The 10,923-nt window shown below is 43.6% G+C and overlaps 1 protein-coding gene across 1 annotated transcript; it reads left to right on the top strand.

Annotated features, from left to right (window-relative positions):
* The first annotated feature begins 3,535 nt into the window (after positions 1-3,535).
* On the top strand, positions 3,536-5,775 carry LOC114474944 (uncharacterized). The gene is made up of 2 exons (XM_028465566.1): positions 3,536-4,320; positions 4,792-5,775. Exons 1-2 carry the CDS (start codon positions 3,851-3,853, stop codon positions 5,348-5,350), a joined length of 1,029 nt encoding a protein of 342 aa, XP_028321367.1. The 5' UTR covers positions 3,536-3,850; the 3' UTR covers positions 5,351-5,775.
* The last annotated feature ends 5,148 nt before the right edge of the window (positions 5,776-10,923 follow it).

A 10,923-nucleotide genomic window follows, 5' to 3' on the forward strand; every position in this document is an offset into this window, starting at 1 on the left:
GCTCAGATACCTCTCCCCCCTCTCCGGTCTAAACTATCTTCCTCTCACTCAATCGTGTGTTTGCAGTCCGTGTCTGCTTGGCTTCGTGCGCAGTGATTAGCTCTGGCTGCACACATGACTCTTGCTCGGATGAGGAGCTGTGCAGTGAAAATAAATAGATGAGGTCAAAAGATGAATAGGTTTCATTTCTGGGCCGTCCAGAAGTGAAATAAAATAGAATAAACATTTTGAAATTACCAAATTACGCCAAAATAACAGATACACACACTTGGGGTATTTGGAAGCCGTTGACTAAGTTTCAGGTTGAACTCATACCGCGTCAGGGAGATATTAGCTCCACACACACACAGACGCACGCACACTTACACACAGACCTTTCTTGCTTTTATTAGTAGACTAATACAGTGACCGTCGGAAGTTTGCATTCATGTGGGAGCTAGGGTGGGAACCTCTGGGTACCTCATGATACGATACGCAATACAAAGCTCACGATAACGATATCTCACGATATGGCGATACTGCGATTATCAATATATTGGTCAGAAATCAATCTTCAATAATCTATGACATAACAAGAATAAAAGATTTTTACATACAATACAATTTTTATTTTATATCTCTGAAAGACAATAAATTGAAAAATTGTCCTATGAACAGTGACACTATTTTAGTGCAACATTTCTGTAAATAAGTGTCAACATACCAATGTAAACAAATAAGTATCTCCAATAATGCTTTCTGTAAACACATCATGGGGTCTTTCTTACCAGTGACACCATTATAGTGCAATATTCCAGTAAACAATATATTGGTTCCTTCAACAAACAGTGACAAAATTTCTGTGAAGATGTACCTGCACATTTTAGTGAAAAAGCAGAAAGGGGTTTGAAAAAAAAATAAAAATTGATACTTAGCGGGAGCATATTAATAATTGATCGTGCAGAAAAATATTGCGATATATCGCCGTATCGAGATATCATTACACTCCTAGTGGGACCTAAGTGGAGTTGTCAATTATGGCCAAATGAGTATGTGTTTGAAGGATGGATGTACAAAGAGCTGTACATACTCTGTAGTGTTGTAAAAAGGTATATTTGCGGGTGCAAAATGTGGGTGCGATTTCCCTGATTTAATTCAATGGGACATGTGCATGATAAATGTGTTTGTTGTTTTTTGTTTTTTTCTCACTTTTATATTTTTTTGTTTGGTATATTTTTCTCCAATGTATGTGTGACGAAGCAGGTCCGCGGGCAGCAGCACACACGCATACACACAGCACTAAAGCTGACACGTCATTCTCCAATCTTTTCCCTTCTGACAGCGGTTCTGGGTGCAGACTGTTAAATAACATAACCTCTCCTTCCTTCCCCAGTCATAGCACAACCAAGGGTGCACTACGGTGGCTGGGAAGTGTCAGTTGAATGCATTTACAGAAACGAACACAAATGCAAACAGGTCACAACACAAATGCAAACAGGTCACAACACGAATGCAAACCGGCCATTTTGCATTCGTGTTGTGACCTTTTTGCATTTGTGTTCATTTCTTTAAATGCATTCACCTGACACTTCCCGGCCACCGGGTTTCCGCAACGGAAGTGTTTCCGACGGACCGGTATATGACAATTTCATATGTTTCTGCTGGCAAGTGTTAATTCAATTCAAATCAACTTTATTTGTATAAACCCAACAAGATCCACACGAACAAGCATTTAGCCATCTAACAAAATCAACATCGTAAAACACCATTAAAGAAACATAAACAATTATTTAACATTGCCTCCATACTCTCCCAACGAGATATATCTCATGACACGGCAGCGCATCCGTTGTTTGTGTTGGAAACACAGAAACACAGAGAAAATGACAATAACAACAACAACTCAGAACAGCCTCAGTGAGGCTCATTCACAGAGCTAATCCTTCTTTTTGTACCATTCACTGTGAAAAGTATGAAACATTTTCTGACCTTACCTTTGCTGAAGCTCTGGTAACTCAGGTGTTGGTTTCCCATCTTTTAAAAGCTGTCGTTTTTCCTCAAAAGAAAGTTTCTTTATCGTCTCTAGCTTTGTCATCCTGCCTGTAGTGTTATCCCGCCTACTAGCTAGAGAATGTTGCAGCAGCGGTCACGTGATATCAATTCACTATTGTACTATGAACTTACGTCTAGCATTTAGCATAGCGCGGTTACGTCCAAAGGCAGCTCTCTATGCTGCCTTTGGAGGTACTGTAAATGGTTGTCATCTTGGGGAGCTGACTGCGCATGCGGAAACACCTAAAACCACGCAATGGGAGCAGAGGCCTTACAGTGGAGTGAGACTATGCTGCTGTTCCAGGAAAAAGCGCTGTTTAGTAATTTGGGCTATGAAACGCACAAAATGCGGACACTTTCAAACTTATAGGTACTGTAGGCTATTGAAAAATAAATAATTTATAATTATATTATAATTAAAACAAATAAGAAAAATATCAATTCACCCTTGGGTAGGCACTGCCAACCTTGCCTACCCTGATGGCACGTCACTGGATAATATGAATTGACTGCCAGAAATGTTGCAGATAGCATTAACTTAAGTCGTGCATGAATTTGCATCTAATCTCAGCAGCACGCCACCCATTTAACCACAAAAGATCCAGCTAACCCTTTAGCAGACCTGAAACTATCACTAAGAACTAATAATATTTTAAATCTTCCATGCAGGAAAAAAGGAGGAAGATGTTAACGCAGAAGTTCTTCTATGGAACAGTCAGAGACATGGTTCATGGACCAGAACCAACAGAACCCGTCACATGGTCCATAACCTCCAGCTCATGATGAACTCCACAGCACTGGTTGGATTGGTCTTAATTCTGGTGCAGATAGAGGCAGGCTTTGGCCCTTTGCAATAGAAAACCCAGAATATATTTTTAAATAAATGTTAATATATAATCAGTTGTGTAAGATATGTTATAGTCTGTGTGGTTTTTATTACTTTATTAGTTATAGTGAAATGATTAAACGATAGTTAGAATATGAAATTATCCATGATTAACTGTGTGTGTGTGTGTGTGTGTGTTTGCAAAACATATCCATTGTCCACCATAGCTGGTTTAAACTAGTTTGGGCCAGTGTGGGGGTATGTGACCCACTGCATGGACATATGAGCCTTTTTCTCCCCCAAAGTTTTTGTGTTACCATATATGGTATTAATCCTGCACCCAGAGCGCTGTTGCACAGCCCTCTGGGTGTGGTCTATGTTTTCTATAATAAATACCTGGTTCTGAGGCATCACCATCAGAGCAATCCAACTTATATCGGACTTTTGTGTCTCTTTTTGTTGGGTTTTTCTCCGAGCTGCAGCTCGCACCTCTCTGCCTCTGGTCGCCTTTTAAGTCAGATAGTGTTTTTCTCCCTGAGTTGTGATTGCAACGGTCTTAACGTATTTAGACCCAACATTCACATTTTAGCAACGGTCTTAACGTATTTAGACCTAACATTCACTGGTGCCGAAACCCGGGACCTTACATCTTTTCGTCTGGATCGGTGCGGGCGCAACCGGACCATTAGTAAAACTGCCGGCACCCCCTCCTTTGCAGGGGTGGTCACAGCTTGTTCCAGCACCGAGCCGGACGGGGAGTGACGGGTCCCACGAACCAGGGAGAACACTGACGAGGTGAGAAGCTGTTTCTTTTCACCATAGTACCCGTGACGTACAACGGGGAGCGAAGACCGTGGTGGGTGACGTAAAACTCACACGGCGTGGTAAAGGGACAGAGGGCAGACGGGAGTTGTTGTGTGTTGTTTCTTTGTGTGTTGTTTCTTTGTGGTGTTTCTTTGTTGTAACGGTGTCTGTAAATCCCGTGCTGAGAACATGGGTAACGCGCAGCGTAAAGCATTGATGGAAAATAATGATGTGAAATTCATGCAGAGAAAGTATCCCGGTAGTTGTTGCTATCTAGATGATTGGTACAAAAATTGTGGGTTTGCAGGGAAATTGTCAGACGAAGCTGGAATAGAAAAAGTGTCCATCTGGTGTAAAGGAAAAAGAGTGAAGGCATTAAAAAAGTTACGTCCTAAGCAGGCTGAGTTAATAGCAGACCACTTAAGAGTAGTGTGTATCTGGAAAGATGCTATGAGTATTAGGAAAACACAGATAGAGAAAGGTGAAGAGAGAAGGAAACAGAAAGTGTTAGCAGCAGCAGCTAAAATACAGCCTTGTGATGAGACCGTGTGTGTACCGCGTAGAGTTGAGGAGACAAATCAGCAACAGAATGGGGCCGCAGGGGGTTTACAAGAGGGGGGAGCAGTTGCAGGACAAGAAACAAAGGGACCTGTGACTAGGGCAGCTAAACAAAAGTCAAAACAGATGAAAGAAAGTGTTAACAGTGAGGAGGATGAGCAATACATAGCCCAGGCGGGGATGGAGGAAAATCTATATCCAATTTTACCCATGATAGAGGTAGCTAACCCTCGTGCAGGAGAATTCCTAAACCCACAGGATCCATTACAGGGTGCACATCCCCCACAGCTGTTGTTGTTTCGCCCATGGACGGAGCAGGAAGCATTAGATGCCTGTAGGGGCGTATGCGATGTTGAGAAGGACCCGACTGCTTATGCTGAACAAGTATGTGGGTTGATTGAGACATGGCATTTAAACGGACTGGAGGTGGAAAAGGTTTTAAAACTAACACTTAGACACCGATATCCAGTAGTGGTGGGCGGTTATACCGGGAGACAAGTTAACCGTCAGCCCCTAGCACATAACTCTAATGAGCTGCGACAGCAGGTTGAAGCACTGATGCAAAGAGTAAGGGCGACTTACACAAAACCCCCAAGCCACGAAGAAATAAGTGCGTGTCGTCAGAAATCAGACGAGACGCCAATGGAATATCGTGCCCGTTTAGAAACGGTTTTTAGGACTAATAGCGGGCTTCCTCATTCTCCGCTGGTGGATAATCCATACCAAATACAGCTAAAAATGTGGTTAATTAGTGGTTTGTTGCCAAACGTGTCAGATTTCATAAAAGCAAACTGTGTCACACACCGCACCCTCACTGTTCCAGAGCTAATGGAATGGGCCGAACATGCTTATGAAGTCACTGAGAAAAAGAAAGCAAAAACTGAATCAGCTAATGTTAATGTATTGGCTGAGGCCATGGCTGCAGCCCTGGTGAGCCAGCGCTCAGGGTTTAAAAGACAGGGAAAAAAGCCATATCGCACCAGAACGCCTGATGAGGAAAAACAAGCAAAAATAGATCGAGAAAAAAGACAATGTTTCATTTGTCATGAGGAGGGACATATGGCAAGAGACTGCCCAAGAAAAAAGCAAAAAACAGACCATACGTCGTTCGGGCAAACTCCTAGGCAGTGACGCCAGGACTGGCCGGAGGGACATGCAATCAGTGACTCCGGAACAGATAATGAAACCTCAGAGTGTGACATAGCCTTTTTAGGGCAAGATGAGGATGCTGATCAATATGACAATGATTTACCTGCAGAATATGAACATCCCCCACCTTTAAATCCAAATCATTTTGTTGATTTCTCCATTTATGCAGCTGTAACATTAACACATGAAAAATACCCAAAACGTACATTGTTGGTGGGACCAAAACAAACACCAGTCACTTTTCTGTGTGATACTGGAGCTGATGTTTCTGTCCTCCGTGACCAGGTGGAGGGCGTAGTCACTTCCAAAAAGGTTATTGGCATAGTGGGAGTGGGTGGAAAGCCTCAATATGCCTGTTGGTCTAAGGAGGTCATTGTGCAAGATGAAGATGGTTCATATTACACACACCCATTTATTTTGACAACTGATTGTCCCTTCAATCTAATGGGAAGGGATCTCCTCAGTAAGTTACAGATCAGTTTAGTGCCAACGGCTAATGGAATAGTGCCAAAGAAATTTTTATCAGATACTAAAGAATCACTTATGGTGTTGCAAAGCCCAGTCATTCCTAATAAATTCTATACATTGGATCCAGTGTCAACAGGCCCTCGGTCAGTGGTTGGGTCTATGGAGGAACTGCGGGCTAAAATAGCTAAAACATTTGTCGTTCCTACAGAAACACAGACACAGTGGCCACTACATGTTACAATGATGTATGTCAGACCTGAAGGACCCCTGCCAGGTCAACCAGACTGGCTAAGGAGACCAGACCTGTCTCCTGAGGGCAGAGCAGTTGCTAAAGCCTGGGAGGAAAAGTTTCTGCGATTGTCACCACAGAAAATAACATTGACAGACGTTTGTTGGTCTCCAGATGGATGGATTATAATCAGAGTGACGTTGCCTCCAGAGCTGACACCAATAAACCCCCCACGGTTTCCACATATTTGTTTACAAAAACCGGCACACAAACAGTGGAGAGATGCAAATGATCTGTTGGCTGCACTTCCTGTCAAGAGTGACCTTTGGAGAAAAGAGAGACACAATGTATTCACATACAGAGGCTCCTTTTGTGGCTTTGTGAAAAAACAAGTGCTGAACTGGTGTACTTTGGCGCCCCCTGCTGTACATTTGGATGCATGACTGTCTCTGTGCACTCTGAAATCAGATGACTTTCCTTCAGTGCCATCATGTCTGTGGGCTACATCAAAGACAGATGTTGGACTTATGACAACCGCAACATTTGTAACCATAGATCCAGCCACATCTTACAGGCCTCGAATTAGACAGTATCCACTCAAATCAGATGCAAAAGAAGGAATAAAGCCTGTTATTAATGATTTACTGACTGCAGGCGTGTTACAGGAACATGACTCAGCTGAATGCAGCACCCCCATCTTCCCTGTGAAAAAGCCACAGGGCGGCTGGAGGATGGTACATGATTTAAGAGCAGTAAATCAGGCTGTTAAATCACGAGCTCCAAATGTACCAGACCCACACACATTGTTAAATGAATTACAACCTCATCAAAAATGGTTCACTGTAATTGATTTAAGTAATGCATTTTTCTCCATTCCTCTTCATAGTACAGCTCAGGGATGGTTTGGATTCACATTTGAGAACAAAAAATACTCTTACACTCGCCTTCCACAAGGGTTCTGTGATAGCCCTACTATCTTTTCAGCGGAGATTAACAGGTGCATCAGCCACCACACATGGCCAGAGACCACACAGATAATTGTGTATGTTGATGACATTTTATTGGCCAGTCCCACCAAAGCGGAAAATGAAACAGAGGCAATCAGGCTGTTCACACATTTGGCAAAAACAGGAAATAAGGCCTCATTAGAGAAACTACAATTTACACAGGAAAAAGTAACATTCCTTGGTCATAACATTTCAGCTGAAGGGAAAGAACTTACTACTTCACGTAAGGAAGCAGTACAAATGGCACCAAAACCGCTTACCGTCAGACAAATGATGGCCTTTTTAGGCCTAGCGAATTATTGCAGGTCGTGGATCGTTGATTATGCTATCATAACTGCCCCATTACAGAACCTAATGTTAGATACACATCAAACTTTAAGCGCACCTTTGCAGTGGACACCTGACGCGGAAGAAGCATTTACAAAAGTGAAACAAATCATAACAGGAACAGGGGTGATGGCGCTGCCAGATTACAACAAGCCATTTACACAGTCTGTTGACTGTAAGAACGGTTACATGACATCAGTACTACTACAGCAATACGGTGAGAAGCAACGACCAATAGCCTATTACTCTAAACGATTAGATGATGTGGCTAGGGCACTTCCCCATTGCGTTCAGGCGATTTGCGCCGCAGCCATGGCTGTGCACGCGTCTGCTGAAGTAGTGTTGTTCCATCCTTTGACACTGTTAGTCAGCCATGCAGTTGACATCCTGTTAACACAAACAAAAATGTCGTTCTTATCTCCTGCCAGGTTTTTACACCTTACTAACACCTTGTTGACCCCAGCCAACCTCATTCTAAAGCGCTGTGCTGCTTTTAACCCAGCTACATTGATACCAACAGCTGACGATGGGACACCGCATGACTGTGGACAGTTAGTGTCGGTGACATGCAAGCCACGTCCAGATTTGACAGACATTCCATTGAAAGACGGAGATGTAGTGTTTGTAGATGGCTCCTCCTCCAAAGCACCTGATGGAACAAATCATACTGGTTATGCAGTAGTTACATGCGACACTGTGTTGAAATCAGGCAAATTGGCTGGAAATCAGTCTGCACAGGCAGCTGAAATCGTGGCCTTGACAGAAGCCTGTAGACTTTTCAAAGGCAAGAAAGTCACAATTTACACTGATAGCCAGTATGCTTTTTCCACAGTTCATGTGTTTGCTGCTCAGTGGGCTAGGAGAGGTATGAAGACATCTAGTGGAAAGCCTGTGCAACATGCCTCCCTGTTAAAAGACCTTCTTGCTTCAGTCCTCTTACCTACATCATTGGCGATATGTAAATGCAAAGCACATACTGGCGCCACTGATGCTGTCTCTTTGGGTAATGCGAAAGCTGATGTTGAAGCTAAAAAAGCTGCTTTTACTGAAGCACTTACTGTCCAGTTGTTGCCTGTTGATGTTGTACCACTTTGCTTGCCAGTTGAAGTCCTGATTGATATGCATGTTAACGCTCCTGAAAGTGAGAAAACAAAATGGGTGACTGAAGGTGCTGTTAGAAATGACTCTGGAGTATTTATGTTAAATGACAAGCCATGTTTGCCTAGATGTTTGTTTGACGTCGTTGCTAGAATGAGCCATGGGTTGGCCCATGTCTCAACAGGAGGGATGGTAGACATAGTCAAACAGTCATTTCATATACCACTAGGACTCCAAACCCATTTTAAAAACTTTTGTTGTCAGTGTATCATCTGTTGTCGTCATAATCCTCAGGGTAATGTTAGGCCCCCTCGGGGTAAAACACCAGCTGGTACATATCTTTTGAGGTCATTATGATGGATTTCATAACACTGCACACTATTCAGAGGTATACGTATTGTTTGGTTCTGGTGGACTCATTCTCAAAATGGGTCACCATAGTGCCCGCTAAAACAAATGATGCAATGACAGTGGCAAAGGCCCTTTTGACACGAATAATACCTCAACATGGCATCCCACGACAGATTTGGAGCGACAATGGACCCCATTTTGTTAACAGAGTAATACTCCTGCTGACAGAGGCCATGGGCATTGAATTAAAACATCACTGCTCCTACCACCCGGCTAGTGCTGGATTGGTAGAACGCAACAATGGTACCATTAAAAACAGATTAAAAAAAGCTGTAGAACAAACAAACAGGCCCTGGCCAGAGTGTGTTAACCTGGTAGAAATGTACATGCGCATAACACCAAACACACAGGGTTTGACCCCCTTTGAGGTTGTCACAGGACGACCTTTTCACCTACCCCTCACCAGTTCTAAGTGGGTGCAGGATCAGGAGGGAGAGTTGGATCCAATAACAAAATGGATGGTTAAATTATTCACAGATGCTGAAATTGTTGAAGCTAATACACTGCCTAGTCTCTCTTTACCTGTTTCAGATCCCCTTCGTCCTGGTGATTGGGTCCTCATCAAGGTGATTAAGAGAAAACACTGGTGTACTCCACGGTGGGACGGCCCTTACACAGTTCTGCTAACCACACCAACTGCATTTAAGATAGCTGAAAGACAGACGTGGATACACCAATCACACGGGAAAAAGGTACAGAAACCCACCACAGCAGGTGATACACCCTAGTAACACAGAGATGGATCTGTTGTTCCTCCTCCTCCTCGTGGGATCCCAGGAAGTGCTAGCAGGGGCTCTAAGCTCACCTTGGTATGATTACATAGGTAGATGCCCCGGGGGCTTTAACCTCGTTATGTGCATACCACAAATACCGGACATTTTAAGTGACGTTACAATTCCACTAGAGGCTCTGGCTAATAAAGGCTACACACCATGGAAACATGGTAAGGACTATGTAAATTATGAATGGTACATGCAAGTCCGGGGAGCAGACCAATCATGGTCTACTCATGGTTGGTCTGAGGTACTCCTCCATACAAGCTACACCCCTATTACCTGGCCCCTCACACCATCTACACGTACCGTTACAGCGGCATATCTGTCATTGCGAAAAACAATTGTTCAGAAACAAAAAATCCTACTCCTAACCGTTAACACCACCGCGGTACCTCCGTCTTGTTTGCTTATGGGATTCGGCCCTGACGTACAAGGGACAGATCCCATCTTTTGGGTGGATATTTGTATTACACCTCCGGCCACTCCCATTGTAGTTAAACCACGCATGGACATAGTGTTATCACCTGAGGTTAGACAGAATATACGAGTTATAAATGCAAAACCTATGCCAACAGAAGAACCTGACTCGTTACTCGCATTACTGTCTGAACAGAATAATCACGTCCATCATCGTCTGCGCGCTAATTCTTGGTACCGTATGGTAGAACTATCTGCACGAACAGTAACTAATGATAGTTGCTATGTTTGCTCACATCTGCCGCACGCTGTAACATCCCCGACTCTGTTGTCCGCATCCCTGCCAGCCCCTGACTCAAAGAAAGTACTAGAATGTTTACAAAATAAGTCCGCGACCCCGTGCCCTCCTGTTCTACCAGTGCTAAAAACCCTCGAGCCCCTAGGTCAGGCTGCTAAACACCTAAACACGAATGCTGTCCCCTGTGGTAATTATACTCACTGCTATCCTTTATGCGTACGATTTAATGGTCCACCAACTAACACCAAAGGTCTACCATCGGTAGACATAAACCATTGTGCTACCGTTCGGAACGTCAGTACGGTTGTCCCAATGTTTGCTAGAGACGGTGTTTGGTTGAAGTGCGGTGATAAAGTTTATCCTTCCCCTCCAATTAATATGTCAGCCGTTTGTGTACCAGTAGCAGTCACAGATGGGTCTTTCATAGTTCATATGACAATGCCTAGTCGTTCTCGTCGTGAGATTATAACCTTCACACCTCATGATGCAATATGGGGCTCAGACGTCCCTCACGAACATAGATA

This window comes from Gouania willdenowi, chromosome 13 (assembly GCF_900634775.1).
Source record: "Gouania willdenowi chromosome 13, fGouWil2.1, whole genome shotgun sequence".
Taxonomy (NCBI): Eukaryota; Metazoa; Chordata; class Actinopteri; order Blenniiformes; family Gobiesocidae; genus Gouania; species Gouania willdenowi.